At 36.6% G+C, this 22,765-nt stretch overlaps 1 protein-coding gene across 1 annotated transcript in view; it reads left to right on the forward strand.

The window, feature by feature from the left end:
- FGF10 (fibroblast growth factor 10) overlaps window positions 1-22,765 on the forward strand; it is an 83,315-nt gene that overhangs the window by 55,157 nt on the left and 5,393 nt on the right. Inside the window, exon 2 of the mRNA XM_015063308.3 lies at window positions 19,559-19,662. Coding sequence (XP_014918794.2) covers window positions 19,559-19,662 — 104 coding nt within the window. The remainder of the gene's footprint in view (window positions 1-19,558; window positions 19,663-22,765) is intronic.

Below are 22,765 nucleotides of genomic sequence, written 5' to 3' on the forward strand. Positions count from 1 at the left end.
GCACAGTGCTTTGAACAGACATAATGTTTTGCTGCTAAACTTAGACTGCTCTTCTGTCTGAAAAGAAATCCCACGATGCCAAGAGTTGAGTGCATCTGGACACATGTACTCATTGTTCCCATCAACACAGCTTCCTTCTGCAATAAATTACACAAATATGGAGAATATTTTCTGTCTAGACTGATTCCAATGTGTTTGTCCATAATTATAGAATTGTTTTCTATATTTAGGTTCAATTAGTTCTAATTTTTTGGTAGGCCTGTTAATTAAAATTTACTAAAATACAATACAACATTAGAGGGGCCCTAAGTCCTAATGCATATACTGTCATATGAAGCCTAGACTTAGAAACTTTCTAGAGATAGCCACTGAACGAGAGCAGTGTGGCTTTGCCAAATGAGTCCTTTCAATCTGGTGCACTTATTTCCCTCTCCTCCTCCTTCTCCTGCTTCTCTTCTTATACTTCTCCCTCCTCCTCCTTTTTTTCTCCTTCCTTTTCATCTTTTACTAACTAGAAACTTATTTCTCAGCACATGCTGAATGGGTTTCCTTCCTTACTTGGACCAATTTTGTGCCAAAGAACACTAATCATTTAAACTCTTTGCTAGTCAAACTCTTGCTGATTCTAGGACCAGAAGCAATGAAATCACCTGGGAATTTGTAATGCAGAAGCTGAGACCCCCACCTCAGGTGATCAGTTTGAGAAGCCTTACCTTAACCTATTTTGTGGGGGATCTAGGGAAGATATGGTTTCACCCACTAGAGGGCAGTAGCACGTGTGCACCACCGAGCACCGCATTTATTTCCCAAGTATGATTAAAAGTTCTTTTAAGAATCACCTGCAGTTGCCACAGGGATAGTATACTTAGTTCCTTTAAAGGAAAAAACCACAAAGTCAAACCAGGTTACATAGAGAAATTCAACATGTGAGATTAATGAAAAAAGCAGTTCCATGGCACTAGCATAGTATAAAGTCAGGTGCCAAATCCTAAATTGTATTTTTGGCTCTTGTTCGAAGATCACAGAATTATAAAGCTGGAAAAGACTTTGATGATCACCTCTGGGGCAACCTCTTTACTTTACAGATGATGAAGGAGACTCTGAGAGGTTAACGGGCTCTTCCAAATTCATATACTCACTATCTGCCAAGCCAAAGCTGGAACTACTATCAACAGACTCCCTACCAAGAGTAAAAAGTTTTTAACAAAACACTAAACATATCTCTGTAGTATTCCATGGTAAAATGGAGTTCATTTTTATGCTTTACACATATGGTGGGTTTAACACTATTAGTTCTTGTTTCTTAAGAGGGAAGATAGAAAGGGAAGCATGTGTGTGTGTGTGTGTGTGTGTGTGTGTGCGTGTGCGCGTGTGTGTGTGTGTGTGTGTGTGTGTGTGTGTTTCCCTTCAGCTATTTGCATGCAACCGCACTACCATCAGAAACAAAGTAGATGTCTGCAGCTCCAGACCCAAAGTGTCCACATGTAAATATCAACCAATCATTAGGTATTGAGTAACCATAATATTCATGGCACTGTTTCACATTCCTTTTAGCATGATGCTAGCATGGTTTCTGCTCTTGGTGGTCTTTGGTTTTGTGTGTTAGAATAGCTTGGCTGGTAACTGTTTTTAATTCTCAGTCCCATATGGTTTTTTGCATGCAAAATGGGATCAACAACATTGTGTCAGACCCAAAGATACAGAAGATGATGAAAACTGAACTGGTAGATCCTCATTCATCTAAGAAGCTGGCGAGGCTTTACAGAGAAAGGAATCCTAATTGCACATACAACACCCTCAGTACAACTTGCTCACATGTCTTCAAAATGACCTTTTAAAGAATGTTTTAAATGTCAGTGCTTTTTTAGAAAACATTGAACCAAACATGGAAATCGCATGAGAAAAAATTCGGAGTCTCCAATTAAAGGAACAAAGCTACATTTTCAATTCCCTCTTCCCTTTTCTCTTATCAATGCAATTATTTAAGAAAAACTAAAGTTATGTAAAGTTAGCAGGCACATTCCATTGGTTGCCTTTTAGTTTTGTTGATTGTTTCCTTTGCAGTGCAGAAGCTTTTTATCTTCATGAGGTCCCAATAGTTCATTTTTGCTTTTAATTCCTTGCCTTTGGAGATGTCTCAAGTAAGAAATTGCTGAGGCTGAGGTCAGAGAGGTTTTTCCCTGTTTTCTCCTCTAGGGTTTTGATGGTTTCTTATCTCACATTCGGGTCCTTCATCCATTTTGAATTTATTTTTGTGAATGGTGTAAGAAAGTGGTCTAGTTTCATTCTTCTGTATGTTGCTGTCCAGTTCTCCCAGCACCATTTGTTAAAGAGACTGTCTTTTTTTTTCCATTGGATATTCTTTCCTGCTTTGTCAAAGATTAGTTGGCCATACTTTTGTGGGTCCAATTCTGGAGTCTCTGTTCTATTCCATTGGTCTATATGTCTGTTTTTCTGCCAATACCATGTTGTCTTGATGATTACAGCTTTGTAGTAGAGGCTAAAGTCTGGGATTGTGATGCCTCCTGCTTTGGTCTTCTTCTTCAATACTACTACTTTGGCTATTACGGGTCTTTTCTGGTTCCATATAAAGTTTAGGATTGCTTGTTCTAGCTTTGAGAAGAATGCTGGTGCAATTTTGATTGGGATTGCACTGAATGTGTAGATTGCTTTGGGTAGTATTGACTTTATGACATATCAGACAAAGGGCTAGTATCCAAAATATATAAAGAACTCACCACACTCCACACCCAAAAAACAAATAATCTGGTGAAGAAATGGGCAGCAGACATGAATAGACACTTCTCTGAAGAAGACATCCAGATGGCCAATAGGCAATGAAAAGATGCTCAACATCACTCCTCATCAGGGAAATACAAATCCAAACCACACTGAGATATCACCTCATGCCAGTCAGAGTGGCTAAAATGAACAAATCAGGAGACTATAGATGCTGGGAGGGATGTGGAGAAATGGGAACTCTCTTGCACTGTTGGTGGGAATGCAAACTGGTGCAGCCACTCTGGAAAACAGTGTGGAGGTTCCTCAAAACAGAGTTTCGCTCTGGAAAGCAGTGTGGAAGTTCCTAAAAAAATTAAAAATAGATCTACCCTATGACCCAGCAATAGCACCACTAGGAATTTACCCAAGGGATACAGGAGTGCTGATGCATAGGGGCACTTGTACCCCCAATGTTTATAGCAGCACTTTCAACAATAGCCAAATTATGGAAAGAGCCTAAATGTCCATCAACTGATGAATGGATAAAGAAGTTGTGGTTTATATATATAGAATGGACTACTACTTGGCAATGAGAAAGAATGAAATATGGCTTTTGTAGCAACATGGATGGAACTGGAGAGTGTTATGCTAAGTGAAATAAGTCATACAGAGAAAGACAGATACCATATGTTTTCACTCTTAGGTGGATCCTGAGAAACTTAACAGAAGACCATGGGGGAGAGGAAGGGAGAAAAAAAAGTTACAGAGTGGGAAGGAGGCAAACCATGAGAGACTCTTAAAAACTGAGAATAAACTAGGGGTGGAAAGGAGGGGAAAGTGGGTGATGGGTATTGAGGAGGGCACCTGTTGGGATGAGCACTGGGTGTTGTATGGAAACCAATTTGACAATAAATTTCATATTAAAAAAAAGTTAGAAGACATAAGCATTTGGATATTGATGGCTATAATGCAAGCAGATTCCTAGAGTCTCAGTTATTGAGCAAACCTCCAAGATAAAAAAAATATATATATGGTGAAACAACATCTGAGTGGGGAGACCCCAGCAACAAAGAAGCTCCAAAATTAGTGCATATGTTTCTTAAAGAAGTATCTAATCTTGCTTAATTTCTATGTTGACAAAAAATTTCAATCCAGCTCCCAAATAAATTTTTCCAAGTTACTTCCCATGTACCACCTCTCTTTTAACCTTTATCCTGTGCAAATGATGTCATAACCAATGGTAATAATTTTACCAGTTGCAACTGTTTATAGTGTTAGCCACAAAATCTTTTTTTAATTTTTTTTATTTTTAAGTTTATTTATTTGACAGAGACACCGAGAGAGAGACAGAGAGAACAAGTGAACACGGAGTGGCAGAGAGAGAGAGGGAGAGAGAGAATCCCAAGCAGGCTCTGCATTGTCAGCACAGAGCCTGATGTAAGCCTCGAACTCATGAACCAAGAGATCATGACCTGAGCAGAAACCAACAGTCAGACACTTAACCGACTGAGTCACCCAGGCGCCCCACAAGATCATTTTTAATTATCAGAATATGAATGTGAAATATAACTGCTATGATTCAATCAGTCTGAATAAAAGATCCAAGTAGTTGTTTCTATTTTAAACTGAATAGGCAACAGTTTAGCAAAAAAATGACAATATCTAATCAATTGAACAAATAAACAATCCCTAACCTGTAAACAATTTAAATTGCTAACTACTTTTATAGGGTGTTTCCCCTACTATAAAAACAGTATGACCATAAAAAAAAACAGTAGCATTTAATAAACTTTATTTTTAGCATTTATATAAAAATATATATGCAGTTATTTAGGAGAATATTACCATTTGGAGTTACGCTATGTATTTCATCTGAGAATATTCTTTCTTTTTTTTCCCCACTATAATAAAAAGAACAGCTCTCAATTATTGCCAGTAACATTAGTGGCATATTCATGTTTATATCTCAAATATGCTTTTAATTTTCTGAAGCAGAGGCAAATTGCTGGTGATATCTTAATGTTTAGAGGTGGTTAATGCCAAAAGGCTTGGGTCTGATCTTAAACTGAATATTTCCCAGATGTGTGGTAGGGTGAAAGGTGGAACAGCTAACAGAAACCAACTTCCTATCCATGTTAGACTTACTTAGGTGAGTTTTAAGTAAGGATTAATTAGACAATGAGACTTTATAAGCAGTCACCCTCACAGCTCCCACAGATAAAAGCTGAGGACCTGTTCAGTTGTAACATAAGCCATATGTTGAGAAAGAGCAGTTATCAACTACAACTGTCTCCTTGCACCTTGTTTATAATGCCTTTTTAGTCAACTTTCTTTTGAAAATCAAATACTTTTGGAAATGTTGAAAAGCTATTCACTGAAGGATTAAAGAACTTGCAGTTTTTGAGTACGTATCAGCTATTGAAGTAGCAAAAATATATGCAAAACATTTAATTCATACGGATGAGCTCATAAATATAAAAGGACAGCTTAAGAATGACAAGAGGAAACTGCTATTAATGTGGCTTATCCTAGACCAGCTTTGTACTAGCAGATACCCTGGGGACACTAAGGCTCTAAAAACTCTATGTCTCCATGGGAAGCCAGGCTGCCTATTTCAGGAAGAGGAATTTGGCACAAATTCACAGTTGTTTGTCCAGATTCAGCAGAGGCTAAAGATGAATTGGAACAAGATCTTGCCAGTTAGCCATTCTGAAGGCCTGACAAGAGTTTGCCACCTACAACAGCTGTTTTCTGTTGGAGCCTAGAAGGTAATTTTGCCAGGACTACTTAGAAGGTCTGAGCCATCGATGTCAAAACAGATGTTTTTGATATTGAGTATATGCTCATTCCGTGGTATTTTTCACTTAAGTTATCATGTCAATATGGGTGCTGGTTGACGTTGGAGGTGTTGATGAAGAAGAGAGTGGTGTCAGGTTAAAAGCCTACTATCAAAATATGCCAAACTATTAGGACAAGATCTGCTTCAACAGACATCATAAAAACTAGATTTGGTGAAGTCAAAAAAAAAAAAATCAATGAAATGTACCTGTTTGCTAAAAGTAAGAGCAAAATCTTCATTTGTAATATCAACTCTTCAAATATATCATACATCAACAAGTTATTCTGGATAGGGATCTACATGAGATAATTTTCCTTATATAGTTTTCTCCTTAATCTTTTTAAAAGTATTTATGAACATAGGTAAGACTGTCAGGCTATGGTAAGAACTAAGGGAAGTATGAAGAATCTGAGAAAGTATCTTGCAAAGAAAATAACTATATGTTTTTCTGCCTCTAATAAATTGGTCAAAACATTCTGTTTACTTAAAGACTTAGTGTGTCAATACTTTGCTTCAATTTAAAAGTCAAAAATACCTCTGACTTTCCAACACGATTACCTTACACAGTAATTAGCGAGCAAGGGCAACTGAAAAAAAGAAAACAATCAGATTCCAGTAGGTAGTACACTCCTCACTCTCTAGGGATGCCAGTATTTTTGGAAGGCTGAATGAAGTTGAAAGGGAAAAAAAATGGAAACAATGGTCAGGTACAGGCATTTCACAGGATGGTGTTCATATCCCTTGAAGTTTGTGAGTGGGCAGACAGCTAAGAAAATGTCTCAGAAGCTCTGTTTTTGGAAATCAAGTTTGTGTAACTGGACAAGACATGTGCCACAAGTCTGTGCAATTAGATCACATAGTCTAGTACCACAAACATAATTATTAGCGGCTGTTTTTGTTGAATGGCAGGTTAGAAAAACAGTAAAAAGAGGAGTTGATGATGATGAATGGGGAAGGGCGTGAAATGGCTGTGCTCTTCTAGGAGCTTTTAAGTCTCAACATAAAGAAAAGACTCTGTCATCCTCTCCGGACTTAAAGTGTTGACTGAGAAAGCAAAGAGGGATGAGAAGGCTGTTTGTAGGCTACAGGAATAAAGATAGGATCTCCCACCACGTCAGAAAGTTGTTAAGCACTCAAGGTGAAAACACCCATTGGGGTTTCAGAGTCAACAAGTAATTGTTTGTATTTGGACACTGGCAGCAGACTTCATTACCTTAACATTCTTGACCAAGTTTCTGAGGCAAAGGACAGGCCTTTGGTGTGGACTGAGTCCACTGGAGTGGTGTGGACTGAGATACTAGACTTCAAAGTTAGGGGACTTTTTTAAAGCTTTTCAAATAGGTTCTTATGACTGCACACCTATGTAAGGAGAAGGAATAAAGTGGTCTTTGACTTTTGTTGTGGAAGAAGCGAGTAGAATTTAGGAGGAAAAGATTGAGCAGAATAATTCTGTACTTAGGTTTGGGACTTCATTTTATTCTTTCTCTTCCAATACCATGCGAGCTACGGTGGCTCTTTTCATGCTCGGTAGGTGGCTTTCACACACAGTAAACATCCAGTATTTTTTAATGTTTTCATAGGATTACATAAGGTAATCAGTCCCTCGAGGTAACGACTCATAACTTTGAGTTGAATATATATACCCAAGATTAATGTGAGGGATCAGTCTCTGGGTCAGAGACCCAGTAGAAGAAAAATTGGGCCAGTGGAGGGGGACAATGTTGTGCTCCTCTACATTCCTATCTGCCACAGAAGGTGAAAATGAACTGGCTTCTGATTTTACCCAAGTACCCAGGGTTGCTTGGCACCCCAAATTAAGAAGGGATATCTGCCAATAGCTTTCTCTCTTTTCCTCTTTCCAGAGGAAAGTAAGTAGGCCGAAGTTGAAACAGGTACTTTGCACATTAATTTATTCAGATAAATTAATTTGTTCCATGATTCTATATTGGGCATCTGCTATGGGCAAGGTGTTGGTAGTACAGATGTGGCCCATACAACAAACAAAAGAGTCATGCTTTCAATAAACTAAGGGAAAATTGAGACTCTACCTCCAACCAAATTCATTCTCCTTGTTCTTCACCGTAGTTCTCACTTCTGCCAAATGATCCACGATCAGACTTTTGAAAGAAGTTGCAATAAGCATACTGAACCATTTCTCCTTGATAAGAAAATTGGCCTAGTTCTTTTATCAGTGCATCAAGAATTAAGTTCAGCTACAGAGTAGCTGTAACCTGTCCATAAATAAAAACTGCTTAATAGAGTTTTATTCCTCAGCCCCATTTCTATGGTCTGCCATAGTTTAATCAAGCTTTTTGAGCTTTCTCAGAGCATGTCTATTTTTATTTATTTATTTGCTTAGTTTTTTTTTTAATTTTTATGATTGTATTTTAACCAGTTTGTTTGTATAAGACAGTCGTGCATGTTTCTATTCATATATCTATTTAATAACACTGACCAAAAATGTATACTGTATTATGGTCCTGGATTTCTGGGTCTGTTTTGGTAAAATAAGGAGACTTTAAATATAGCTCCTCCTAAAATTAAATTATGACACTAGATTTGACATCTCTTTGGACATCATTTGTAAAGATTCTTATACGAAAACAAACAGGGTTTACTTTGAATCTTACCCAAGAATAATCTCCACTGAAATATTTCAATGTTTGTACTAAATTAAATTATATTATAATCAGAGTTTTCTTTTGGCGATCTAGAATTAGTAGGAGAGGATGAAACATTTGCAACAGAAATCAAATAGTATGAAACTATTGAATGCTACTTGATTTTTATAGATATTTCAATTAATTTACTAACCTGACTTGCTCAAAAGCCAACCACTTTGCCTAGAAATGTATTTTGCCATTTCAATAGCAGTTTGACAAATTATTTTCAAGTTTTTAGCTTCTGTTTTCCCTATCCCATATCTATACACTGAAATTTTAATCATCATAAATTATTATAAATTATCATATTTCAGGTGAATTTAATCATTATTTGACAATACTATATACACTAGTCTGAATTGAGCAACTGAATTCAAATTCCTTCTTACAATTGATTATATGAATTAAATAATATTAATTGAGTCTTCTGGGGGGGATGTTTTCAGATTTTGATAAATAAACATAAATGGAAACATTTCTTCAAAATATAATATTGTGGCATTTCATCCAGCGTAACTAATGTATCCTACAAAGAAGTTAAGACAACTTTTCTCTGCATATAATTTTTCCCCCAAATTTTAAAGGTTTTCACAATTTTGGATAAAATTTTGAGTAAAGTGAAACATTTGCAGTTAGCATGATTTAGGTCAAGTCAGTGCATTCATTCTGTTTCTTGCAGTGTTTCTCCTGTATCAACTTTTCAGTTTTGGTTTTCTCTTCATCTCTTTTCTTCTATAATCCGGATCCCAGAAATATTTTATGTGTAAGAACTCAGGTACATAGTAGTTGTAACCTACCTTCTAGTCTTAAATACTAAATTTTCAGCATGTTTTATTCAGACAAGTTGACTAACACTTGCACTAAGATGAGTGTGAAATAACACTTGCCTAAAATGCTGATAAATAATTATTTCCTGACATAATTCAATAAGGTTAAATGGACAAAAAGCAATCTTTGGAGAGGGAAATAAAAAAGAAAACTTGTTGTATTATTAAATCTATTGATCTAGCACAGTGCCATGAAGAGACCTTAAATGACCACCTGCAAGTATTTGTTGACTGATGATCAATCGGGAACACTCCAGAGTCACATTTAATTTGCAGTTAAAAATGCAGCAGAAAATTATTCTTTAACACACTTTAACAATTAATTTACAATCGGGAGTATTGTCCCTAAAATTGTGTTGTTAGTTTCTGGTACTTTTAACGGTAGGTCAATGACAATGGCTAAACTATAATACTGTTCAATTGAATATAGCCTTAAATTGAGAAATGATTTAGAATGTGCCACTGTGTTCATCAATAAGGCCAAACTAATGACTACATTTGTCCTTGAAGCACCAGTTAAAAATGTCAAAAGGTCATTCTGGTCTTTAACAAATTAAGAAAAATATGTATCCTCTTATATAGAGAATTTTCTGCTAATGCGGGTCCTGTTTATGTCTGCGGTTCTAAATTCATGTCACGGTATCTCAAAGAACTGTGGATGATAGAGAAACTAAATCATTTCGGTTGCATTACGCTGAAAGGGCATCTGGAGTCTAAAATAGCACAGGGTGGCCCAGAACTAGGCTAATGATTAGCCCACTCTGGTGTCCTCTTTTTAAAAGTGGGGAGATCATTCCAGAGCAAGTATATGCCTTTAACTCTGGGTGGAGGATAACAGATCAAGTGACTCTCTACTGATTTGTAGCAATTTCTTGGCCATAAGCATAACAATAAAGGGGTCACATGGTCCCTTAATTTTTAGAATGGGACACAAGTAGCCCTATGAGAATGCATGTAAAATACTTAAAGGAGTAACTGAAGGCACTTAAGTTTCAACCAACATTTCCACACTCTTATTCAGGGTAAGAAAATGATGATTATGATAATCTTCTTGCAAATCTCTAAAAAAAATTACCTATAGACAACGATAAGGTAGATTTGTACACAAATACCAAGTCCACATGGCTATAGTCATGCAGATGTTGAGTCCCACACCTATCAAAAATACACAAAAGAGGGGTGCCTGGGTGGCTTAGTTGGCTGAGTCTCAGCCTCTGGATTCTGGCTCAGGACATGATTCCAGGGTCGCGGGATCAAGCCCTGCATCTGGCTCCACGCTGAGGGTGGAGCCTGCTTAAGATTCTCTCTCCCTCCCTCTCTTTCTCTCTCTCTCTCTCTCTCTCTCTCTCTCAAAATAAATAAATAAACATTTTAAAAATACACAAAAGAAAAACCTAGTACTTCTTTCCACATTCTTTAAAATTTTTTCATTGATGTTAGGCTGCTAACATTATGTGTGTCTATTCCTGTTTGTGGTTCTGTTTCTCTGTTTCTGTGGATGCTTTTTTTATGTCAAAAACCTGCTCCATTTCTGAATTGTAGTGTATAGAACAGTGTGTGGTCCTTGCACCAACAGATTCAGCCATTCCCTAGGAAATGGCTAGAAATTCAAATTCTCTGGCGCCTCCCCAGATCTAGTAAACTAAAGAGCCCAGCAATCTGTGTTTAAACAAACCTTCCAGATAATTCTGATGCATGCTTAAGTTTGAGAACAGCTGATATAAAAAAAATGAGCCAGCTTCAGCAGATAGTAAATACCTATTCAATACCCACTTCTCCAGATTCCATGCAATCCTATGAACTGTATGCAATTAGTTCCAATTTGCAAATGAGGAAACCAAGACTCAGGAATTATAAATCACTTATTAAAAGTCATTTTGATGGCTAAGTAACAAAGCTGAGATGCTAAGCCAAGTTCTTCTGCTCTTTTAGAGCCATTTCCCTCTCATTTACACTTCTTCCATTAATTTCGTCACATAAAATATGACTTTGATGTTCCCTTTAAAATTTTGTGTGTATGTGTGTCTGAAATTGCTGGCTGCCTCATTGTGTGTGTGTGTGTGTGTGTGTGTGTGTGTGCATGATTGAGAGACAGACAGACAGATGGTGGAAGGCAGGGTGGAGAGAAATGAAATGGGAATATAAGTAGGCAATACAAAAAATAAAAGTAGTATCACAAATGTTGCTGTCCAGTTACTCTCAATTTACAGCATTAGAAACATTTTGACATTCTTTCAAGACAGTTAAGCTAGAGTCTAGATGCACTTTTTGATATTGTTGAATCAAGTGAATATGCAATTCCAAACAGGGCTACTTAAGCTAAGAGCCATACCCCTCAGCTATGTGCTCTCCTTTCCCAGTCTTCAAAAACATATTCTCTTCTTCCTTTTTGCATTCACCACTCATAGACTATTTTGCAGGGCATATGCTACCCATGAATTTGGTAACAGTTTTCTACTCATAATTTCTGTGAAACTTTTTGAGCTCATGTAATTGAAGCAAACAAACAGCATCAAATGCTGTTAAAGGTGATAAAACAGATTTTATTCAGACTACTGTAGTAAGGGAGGGAGATTACAATATTAACTGAGCTCAACTCCAACTAAGCCAAAGATGAATGAGGTTTCTAAGGGAGAACAAAGGATTATGAGACTGGAGGAGGTGAGAAAAAAGAGAAGAGTCTACATGGAAGTGAAAAATTATAGAAGGGAATAAGTAGAGAATCACTGAAAATAGTCTGGGAAGGTAGGTTTGGACAATGTATGATTTGAAGCTGGATAGAATTGTGTTTTCTTAAGTAAAGACTCAGCATAGGACCTGAGGTCACCTTTAGGGACAGAGCCTATTGCAGGCGGAAGGCAGGCTTAAGTGTGGTCAAGTCTCTTTGCAAAGTGTTCAGGGAAGATCCTTTGTGCTCTGTGAGAGCAGCAGTTACATAATGTGTTGAGGTTTCAATTAATTTAACTTTCACATTAAAGAGAAATGAAAACATTATTTGAAATATTTTTAATTATTACAATGGAAACTAATTAGCTTTGAAAACTGCTAGGTATTTTTTCTGGACATAATCTTATGAGCCTAGAATCTATTGGACTTCCTAGATGTAAAGTAGCATTTCACTGTCAAAAACCATGAGTGGAATCATGTTTTCAAGAAATTAAAGAGTGTAAATGAACTACCAGCTGAAATAATAATTGCTGTATAATTTTTGCAACGTTGGTAATTATGAAGCAAAATTATACCCCATTAGATTGTTGTCAAATTATCACAATTTTTATAACATAAGAAAATTATATTCGTTTTATCATAAATATAAAAGATAAAACTAACAATTTGTTCTAAATATAAGCCTAAATATTATCATGTTTCCCCAGAATTTTGCACATTTGTATAGAACTTCACTCTCTGGAATGTAAGAAAGAATGTATCAAAAAGAGATTCTAGGATTTCTACACAAAACCTCATATCCTGTACTCAGAAAAAAACACCATCAAAACCTGCTCATAATTTTGACTCAATTCTAACCAGACCTCATATTAATTTATCAGCTTATTTTAATGGAGGTACTCATAAGCTCCTTAGAGCATCCTACTTTCACAGCAGAGGAAGTCATTAGAGACAATGTCATCAAGAAAAACATTAAATTTTGATTAGTAATCTCCATATATGAACAAAAGAGTGAATGAACTTGAAGATGAAGGTGCCAAATTATGTTTTAATAAAGTCTAAAAAGCTATAAAACTTTAATTACCTAGAAAATTAATCTATATAAAAATTAATCTCTTTGTGTTAACTAATCGGTATGCGTCTCTAAAATACCTTTTGAAATCTAAAAATCAAGTGTCTGCTAGAATATGGAGAAAAGTATTCAAAACAGATAAAACAGTCTTTATTACTGCCTTTTTTATTTTGCTATTTTTAACTTTATTCAACAAAACCTGATTTAGTGGAAAGAGAATGGGCCTTGGATCCAAACATTGAACCCACCCTACCCCAGGTGAGTGTGTGTTCACCAATTGATTGAATTTCTCCAAGGCCCAATTTCAACATGTACAGAAAATAATGCTTAGCTGATACGTTTTGTGAGACTGAGATATGAATATTAAAAGTATATGATACAAGACAGTCACTCTGTATTAGTTCTTGATTTTTATACTATTACTCTCTTCCAATTCAACTTACCCCAACCAGTGCTTTTCTTAACCAAGAAAGCTGCCTTGAGACCCCATGCTCTAGATAGCCTTTCTGATCCATGTCTGACACCCCTTTTCTCACAATTTTAATAATGACTAGTTGAAGAGCCATACATATATTAAGAAAGTTTAAAGGAGTTTCAGATTTGTAATAATTGCCTATAAATAACAAATATTTATATTTTGCAATCCACTGACTTTTCCTTTGAAGTATACACATTTTGACATTTCCTTTTACTTTCATTTTCATTTTATTTGGATGTATAGTTATTAATTTATCTCAAGGATTTACAAATTTTACTACACTATCGAAAGAAAAAAATTCTGTATTTAATGAATGCTGAGTTTTCCTTTATTCAGCTAGTTGCTGGACTGCCCACTCATTGATTCATTATGATTCATTCAATAAAAATATATTGAGCTCATATTATGAACCATGTATGTATGCCCTGTTCTAATTTTTAAAAAAAAAATGAACATCACTGTGATTTCTACGGTTCTTTGAGAAAGATACACTACGGAGATACGACTCACAGGTGATTCTCAAGACCGCAGATGGAGCCATTTAGCCCCATACTCTAGGGTATGGCCACACAATCTCTGAGGTGTATAGGGTAAATGTGATAACAACTCCAGAAAGTCAGAGTCGGGAGTACAGGCCTTTTTATATTAGTATATAATTAGAAATTATAATTAGGATATATTATATTATATTATATTATATTATTTGGGACACTTGACAACAATCATGAGAAAGAGATTTAGTTTAGAGAAGTTAGGATTTGTTTCCTGCACTATACTAATTATAATATGTTTCAGTACATTGTCTAAAACTATCAAACATTATAATTTTAGGTAAAATGTTCGGAGCGAAATAACAGATGTGACAGATTCTGGATTCGTGAGGCTCTGACATTTATGGAGCTGCTTCCAAGTTTCACAACAAAGTTTTTCAAAAGTACATTCTTCACCCAGGAGAGCACCACTGCTACTCAATAAAATACAATCTATACTTGTATCGAGAGTGGTCCCCACAAAGTACAATTGGTGGAGAGAGTCAACCATAGCTCAAATACACACTGAATCCCTCTCCCTCCCCCATGCCTTTCTTTACTCATTCACTTTTCTCCACACAGATTATTCTCCTCGACTTTTCAAATTCTTACCTACTAAAATCCTATCCCTGAAAGATTCACCCAAAACATCAACCATCTTCTTCAGGACAACATTTTATTATTTAAAATCATGACAATGTATTTTCTCTCTCATATGGCACTTAAAACATTCTCCTTGTATTGTAATTACTTTAATTATTTGTGTCCTTATTCTACCCAGGTTTAAAACTCCTTGATGGTAAAGATTGTGTCTTGTCTTTGCCTCCTCCATAGTGAGAGATAACATAAATCCTACACAGTGTTGCTTAATAGGTATTAGCCAAACTAATTTACTCAAATAATCTCTAGGATTCCTTTATATATTCACGTTCTCTTTATTTAGGAGAGAATAATGGAATTTTGCATTTATTTTTATATCTAGTTTTCCCCTTGTCTGTACCAATTTTATTAAAGTTTTACTTGCCTTTTACTTTCTCCTACTTTTTAAAGTTGCCTCTTACTTTAAAAAAAATGTTTAAGGAGAAAGTTACCATGATGGCCAATAGCTTGTTTATTCTAATAGCCCCAAAAGAGAAGTATTCTTGGTCCAACCTGATTGCCGGGGAGAAAATCAGTCAGATGCTTCTCTTCTGGAGAAGGATGAAAAGCATAAACTGGAAGAGAAACTTGTGAATGGCCCTCCTCAGATTAACTACCCAATGATTCATCAAAACATAACTCATGCCTTGGCAAGTTAAAAGAAAAGATGATTTACATGAAAATTGTGACTTCTAGGTTATTTCCATTTGGACTTCATCAGTTTGCAAAATCCTCCCCATTACTATGGTGATGTTCCATTCTTTGGTAGAATCTGCTCATAAACAGGAGCTGATTTATGTCACAATCACTTGTAATGTCAATAATCAAACTTCATCATGTAGGATTTTAAGTATAATTCAAAATAAACTTTACAGATTGCTATTATTTACTTACATGAATTTGAATTTGCCAAATACCGGCTTTTTCTAATATGGTTTTTAAGTAATATATTTTTATATAAAATACTTCCTATTTTCCAGAATACAGCATTGTTGATACCTTGAGCCTTATTAACTCCCTAATCTCACTTCTTATGACTTTCTGCCTTGCTCCTTGTTCTCTAGTTGGTAAATCAAACTTATGATTTTTCTGGAAAACACCATACTGTTTTCACCTTAATGAATGCTTTTGTTCATGTCTTCCCACCTTTCCCCTGAATGCCTCTTGTGCAACCTTCAAAACTCAGTTCAAGTCTCATCTCCAAAGAGGAAGTCTGCCTTGGAGCCACAGCCAATATGAGCCACGTTTATTTTTGCCTCTTTTGTCTTCCATCTTAGCTCTCACTATCACTTAATATGTTTTATTGTAATTCTCTGTGTGTTTGTCTTTTACTCCCAGTAGAGTACAGATTTTGATTGAGGAGGAGGGATTTTAGATTTTGATTGATTCATTTGACTTTATGTTCCCATTTCCTACAAGAGTGCCCTTCTCCTCATAGGTCTTCCTATGTGTCTGAATTAAACTGTCCCGAAGCTCTTAAACAGATTTAGAAAACCACTTGGGATATTCATCTTTTAAGAGACATCAAAACTGATGTTGTTACAACAAATTTCACTACAAGAATATGTCTTTAAATTAAAAAAAAAACAGCTGACCTATATGAATGGGAAATATAATTTGTGTTCCCTTTCATTGATGATATAATTTTTAGGTGTTAGTTTCTTTGAGTAACAAAACAGTACTTTATAACTTTTGAGATAATTGTATGCTCATATAAGTTGTTAAGAAATACAGAACAATTTGTATGTCTTTCACTTACTTTCCCTTAGGAGGTCATCCTTTAATTGGCATTGAATTTTGAACCAAAATACACTAAGTTATTAGTCTAACAACCATAAAGCAAAATTCTGGTTCTCCTTTGCAAAAATACTTTTTTTTTCTTTTTAGTGTTTATTTATCTTTGAGAGAGAGACAGAGAGACAGAGTATGAGCAGGGGAGGGGCACAGAGAGAGGGAGACACAGAATCCGAAGAAGGATCCAGGCCCTGAGCTGTCAGCACAGAGCCCAACGCAGGGCTCAGACCCGTGAACCATGAGATCGTGACCTGAGCCAAAGTCTGATGCTTAACTGACTGAGCCACCCAGGCGCCCTGCAAAAACACTTTTTATTGGAAGACTTGATCATTCTCACCAAAGAACATAGAACACTGGAGAGATTTTTTATGAAAAATGGACAAGTCCTCTAGACTTGAGCCCCTCAGAAAGTCACTTCCGTATTAACAGATGTTCATAGTAAAGACAGTCATTGTTCATTACCACAAAATTATCAGATTATAATTTGCTGGCATATGTTATACCATAAAAGTTCTTTTTCAGAATTTGAAAGACCCTTAAATCATCTAGTTCTTCCCACTTTGTATTTTGAAGCATAGTGAACCTTTTCACACTAGTCTTAACTGGTTACAGAGTGGGGAAAATGGTTCATTGACTGAATTGGTTCTTTCACTATCGAGATTCTATTTTGTGCACAGCAGAAAAACCCAGGGGTTTCCAAGCTAAATATGATATATCATGTGCAGTGCATGCTCAGAAGTGATTGGTCAAGGATTTGGTAACATTTGTCTCACGTTTCTCCTTTTGTCAACTCAGTCTGTTACTATAGATTAACCCCACTACATCTTGTTCACCTTCAAAAATCCTGCTTTACTCTTTGCTTCAATCTTTCATTCTAACAATTTCCAGTTACAAAAGCACATATAGGGAACACCTTGCAATTTACTGACAGTGCTTACTTGTTTCTTAGGCAAAGTAAATACTGGCCTAAATATTTTGCCCCAGAATTCAACCTCCTGCCTCACTCTGTATCTTCTGCTTGTGACATAAAGTATATTAGATTCCCTTCCCTGATACTTAGACATTTTCCTCTGTGGCATGCCTATTAAAGACTATTATCTTGATGAGTCATTTTGTCAGATGGTTTTCCAACAGGATTCCCTTGAGACAATGGGAAAGAGAGGGGAGATACGATGGAGAGACAAGTAGTCAGAGATGGAGAGAAATAGTTTGAAAGCCAGAAGCTTAGGTATTGGAGCCATCATTACTGACCTGTGTCACCTCATCATCTTGTATCAGTTATATAATCTCATATCCTCTGGTTTTTTTCATCTGTAATTAAGAGCAATGCCCATCTTGGAGGACTGTTGTGAGAATTAAAGAAATAAACTATAAGAAAATATTTTAAAATATGCAAATAAGTGAGTGTATTTGTTTGTACCTTGAGGGCAACTAGCTGCATAAGGAAACAGGATACTAAAAATACAGATACGGTCTCCTTCACCCTTTGTAACCTATCCTTGGTTTGAGCTTGCCAACTGAGATTTATTTCACCCTATTATTGAGGGGAGTGTGTTGTGTTAGGTCAGAGGCTTCCTACAAGATACATGGAAAGAATGATTCATTCATGGCATGTAGTCTAGCTCTCTGGTTTTGTCAACTTTGCAGTGGGGGAACTCAAACATTTCTATTGGTCTCCACATGGCTGGTCCACCTAGGACGGATGAGGAAGAAAGAAGGTATTCATGTCTTAAGAACAAGCCACTCTTTCCCTACGGGAAGGTATATGTATAAACACCCAATTTGTTGAGCACATTTAGAACGGCATTTCTTATGACAGTTGATACGTAATAAATGATAACGTATAATCACCTTTCAGATTTTATGGGCTAAGCCAATGGGAATTGGTATGTTCTGTCCAGGATTTACACAGTTTGGTGAAGGCGGAGTTCCAAAATCTATTAAGTGTGAGAGGAAATTTATTTTCTTTAATAATATTTAAGGAGGCACTAAAGCTCTAGCTGTAGGCAAGTTCTAATTATTTTATACGTACCAGCTCATTTATTCCTCACAACACGACTAGGAAGGAGGTACTATCGTGTTGCCCATTTTACAAATGAAATGTAAACACAAGCAGTTCAGTGACTTCTCCTGTGGTCATTCACCAGTAAATGTAAAGCCAGATTCAAACCCAGACACTCTGGATCCAGAAGCCTTTGCTATTCACCTGAGTAAGCTTTTCCGAGTTGTAGAATAAGAAGTAGTCTTAGCACCTGAGGGTTTCTTAACCTAAAATAGATTTGGGGTAAAATATCAAATGCTCTCCCTTTAGCTACCTACATACTTTTCAGAGAAAATTACCTTTAGATGCACCAACCAAAATATGTGTATGAGGACAAAAGTTCTCTTGTCTATCAGTTACAAAAACCTTCACCGTTCCATTCTTTTTAGGGGGGAAAAAGCCTTTAAAAATGCTGATGAATACTGGATATTCTCCCAACTCAGAGTAGTGATTTTGCCATTTTACAGATAATGTGGATGTTGGGATCAGTCTTTCTGTATCTCAGAATGTCAACACATTTTCCGAAACTGAATTTATCAGTTAAGTGTAGCCAAGAGATTTAGTTTATCTGAGTATCCTACAATGGAGAAATAGTTTACCACTGTTTTTACAGATTGAGGTAAATCTGACATATTATTGACATATGCTATGGATTTAATTTAATACCATAGTACAGATGTGTGTTCCGATAAGTTTTTTGTGAAATCTAGGCTACGATAGAGTTGTTTCAATATTTATGGGGTTGAAAATGTAGAGTTAGCAAAGGAAGTATTTTAATTAAAACAACATTTTTCCTTATATGCTCAGAATAAAAATAGGGGAATTCTTTTAAAGACTTACTATTTTTTCAATATAACTCCTCAGTTTTTAGGCACATTGAAAGAGGTTTGGGGTTTTTTTTCCCCAGTTTTTTAAATCTGCTAATTAAAAAAAATTTTTTTTCAATGTTTATTTATTTTTGGGACAGAGAGAGACAGAGCATGAATGGGGGAGGGGCAGAGAGAGAGGGAGACACAGAATCGGAAACAGGCTCCAGGCTCTGAGCCATCAGCCCGGAGCCTGACGCGGGGCTCGAACTCACGGACCGCGAGATCGTGACCTGGCTGAAGTCGGACGCTTAACTGACTGCGCCACCCAGGCGCCCCCAAATCTACTAATTTTAGAACGATCAGAAATTAAAACTCAGTAGGTCTTCTGATTTTCTTTCTTTCACCTAAATTTATGCGACTCTTTAAGTTTAGCTATTGTTGTTTTTTGTGTGTGTGTTTTTTCCATTGTATGGTTTAGGTATCCTGGAGATAACTTCAGTGGAAATCGGAGTTGTTGCCGTCAAAGCCATTAACAGCAACTATTATTTAGCCATGAACAAGAAGGGGAAACTCTATGGCTCAGTAAGTATTCTGCTTTAATTTTCCAAGTCCGCTGTAGTAAATCATTACCAGAGTTTTGGAATGTTTCCCTCAGACACTGAAGAGCTTTGTTATCATTCTATTGCTAGTAAATAGAGCCACAGTGGGCTGGTCACCAGAGTTTCAAGGGCTGGCAAAGCGGCTCTTGCAACTCTGTAATTTCCTCTGTTGTTCACCCATCACTCTACCACACAAGCTGTTACTGGCATTCGTCAGTCTATGCTCTGAACTGTTAAGGGGTCAGACTCTCACGGAAGCATCTGGTCAGATTGGCACGGGTGCTGCAGACAACTTGGAGAAGAATCATTGAAAACAAAGATCTTAAATTAAGGAGGAAATCATATACTGTGTTTTAGAGCTGGTATTTTGTATTCTTTTAAAATATGGGATGGGGAGACAGATTAAGAAATTTACCATTTGTGTGCCGTTCAATCAACTCCATATTTTTATTTATGTGGGCGACAATCATTAATTCAATGATGGAGCTGGAATCCAGCCAATGCTTTGAGTACATATATCTCTGGTGTTTCATAGCAAGTATTAAGGACTATCACTTCAAAATGTGTAAATAACCTTATTTTGTTGGTTAGCATAAGGATGATGGTAGTGGCTGCATACAGCCAGCAGGTCCCAAACTTCAGTATGCATCACAATCACCAGGAAGATTAAATCACATTTCTAGATTTTTTGATACACTAAAGCTGTGGTAAGGTCTAGGAATTTGCATTCTTTTTCTTTTCTTTCTTTCTTTTCTTTCCTTCCTTCCTTCCTTCCTTCCTTTTGAGAGAGAGAGAAAGAGAGAGAGAGAGCACAAGCAGACAAGCAGAGGACGGGAAAAGGAAGAGGGAGAGAGAGAGAGAATCTCAAGCAGATTCCACTCCCAGTGCAGAGCCTGATGCAGGGCTCAGTCCCACAAACCGTGAGATCATGACCTAGCTGAAATCAAGAGTCAGACACTTAACCGACTGAACCACCCAGGCACCTCAAGAAATGGATAAGTCTTAAATGAACAGTGTCATCAAAATATTTACTACTTCTCTCATTTCCCCACTTTTTTCTTCTGTCCCAACACAGCTCATGTACTGTGCCTATGATGCTTCTTGAACTCTAAGATGTGTGAATTATCTTGTCCCATCTCTGTATCTAAAGTAGACGCCCACTTTCTAGCATAGCACCCCCTTTTACTTATCTGCAATAGGATTCATCGGAAAAATCTCTCATTACCGTGTTTAGTGTTTGCTATCTTCCCCCAATTTATTGTAAACTTCAAGTAGGCGGGGTCTGCCTTATCCTGCACTATACCCTCAGCACGCAGTCCATCCAGAGCACAAAGTCATAAATGCATAAACCTAACGACCTCTCCTAGCAGCCCATCCCATCGTAGGCTGTACTCTCCACTTTCAGCCCATTTCAGAAAGAAGTCCATTTTCTAACCACAGTGCATTTGGTTTGCAATTTTCCATTACCACCAGGAAGAGTAAAATATGATGGCTTCAAATTAAATGAAAAATCTACTCAAACTGAATGTCCCTCTCAGGGTGGACTAGGAATTTTGCACTGAAGGGTATGCCATCAAAATTCATGAGGACATACCTAATATAATTCTGTATATCAGTGGCAATGCTTATAAATACCTGTCATCTTTTTTCAGGTGATCTCCATTGATGCCAGAAACCTTCTTGAAAATATTAGGCCAACACTCAGCGTGATTAACTAAACCAGCTCTTTATTCTATGCTGTATTGAATATTTTCCTCTGTTCCCTTTTGGGAAATGTATGTCTCTCTTATATTTACATTATTCCTTCTCTGAATAATGCATCTATGGTATTCTTGGTTTCCACATGACTGACAGAATTAGGTTAACTAGAAAATGGTGTTTAAATAAAACAGGCTCTCATCCAGCCTGATTTAAGGACCAAAGAAATTTATGAGGCATCCTGAGGAAGTTTAGAACCTTTCTCTAAACTACCAACACCCTACTTTTGAGATCTTGCTCTAGCCTAGACTTTTTTTTTTAAACTTTAATACTGATGATTCGCCTAAATGCTGTAAACACATAGATTCCTAGGTCCCTCCTCCAGAGATTCTGATATATTTGAGCTAAAGTGTAAATATCAAAAAACACTTGAGATTAGGAGTCTGCCACAGGTATACCTCACTTTAAGAGACACTGCTCGATAAATTTATATTGGGGAGACAAAATAACTACACATCCACTGCTCTTTTCTATATACAGTTCTGTTGCGAATATGAAGTCATCTCGGGGCACCTGGGTGGTTCAGTCAGCTAAGTGCACCCAACTCTTGATTTCGGCTCAGATCATGATTTCGCGGCTTCATGGGTTTGAGCCCCGCGTTGGGCTCTGCGATGATGGCATGAAGCCTGCTTCGGATTCTCTGTCTCTCCATCTCTCTCTGCCCCTCCCCGACTTGCACTGTCTCTGTCTCTCTCAAAAGGAATAAATAAATTTTAAAAAATAAAAATAAAAAATAAAGTCATCCCAAAAACCTCCGTCCTCCCACAGTCTCTAAACTGCGCCTCCTTTATTAGAATGAATATAACTATGTTAAAAAATCATCTCTGCTTTGAAAGCCACATAGCTTTAGACAAACTAAGATGAATAAATGGGAAAAAAAAAACATAGGAAGGACTTAAATTCCTTTCTAATGCAGAATTTTTGTCACATGAAAATATTTACCTTAAACAATTTACCGATTTTCCTCTTACTTTCAACCAAATGAACCATTTGAATCTTACACTTCAATACTACGTTATAGAAGAGAAGCACATTGGATAAATAAATTCCAGGAAACAAAGCTTAAACTAGAAACATGAACATAATATATACCTGTTTGTGATGGTTCTGATAATGTTCAAAATTAGGATCTAGTTCACAGAAACCTGAATATTTAAACATACACACGTTCAGGAGTTGAGAATTTAGTAACTTTTTTTTTTTAATCCCGAGGTGAGAAAAACTGTTTGAACTGCCCGGTAGAGGCCAACGAAAGATGCCTATAATACCCTTGGCTTGGATTGGAAAAGGTAGAACCAGAAGAGCAAAAGCTCCAATTCTTTAGCTTC

The sequence above is a fragment of the Acinonyx jubatus genome, chromosome A1 (assembly GCF_027475565.1).
Source record: "Acinonyx jubatus isolate Ajub_Pintada_27869175 chromosome A1, VMU_Ajub_asm_v1.0, whole genome shotgun sequence".
Taxonomy (NCBI): domain Eukaryota; kingdom Metazoa; phylum Chordata; class Mammalia; order Carnivora; family Felidae; genus Acinonyx; species Acinonyx jubatus.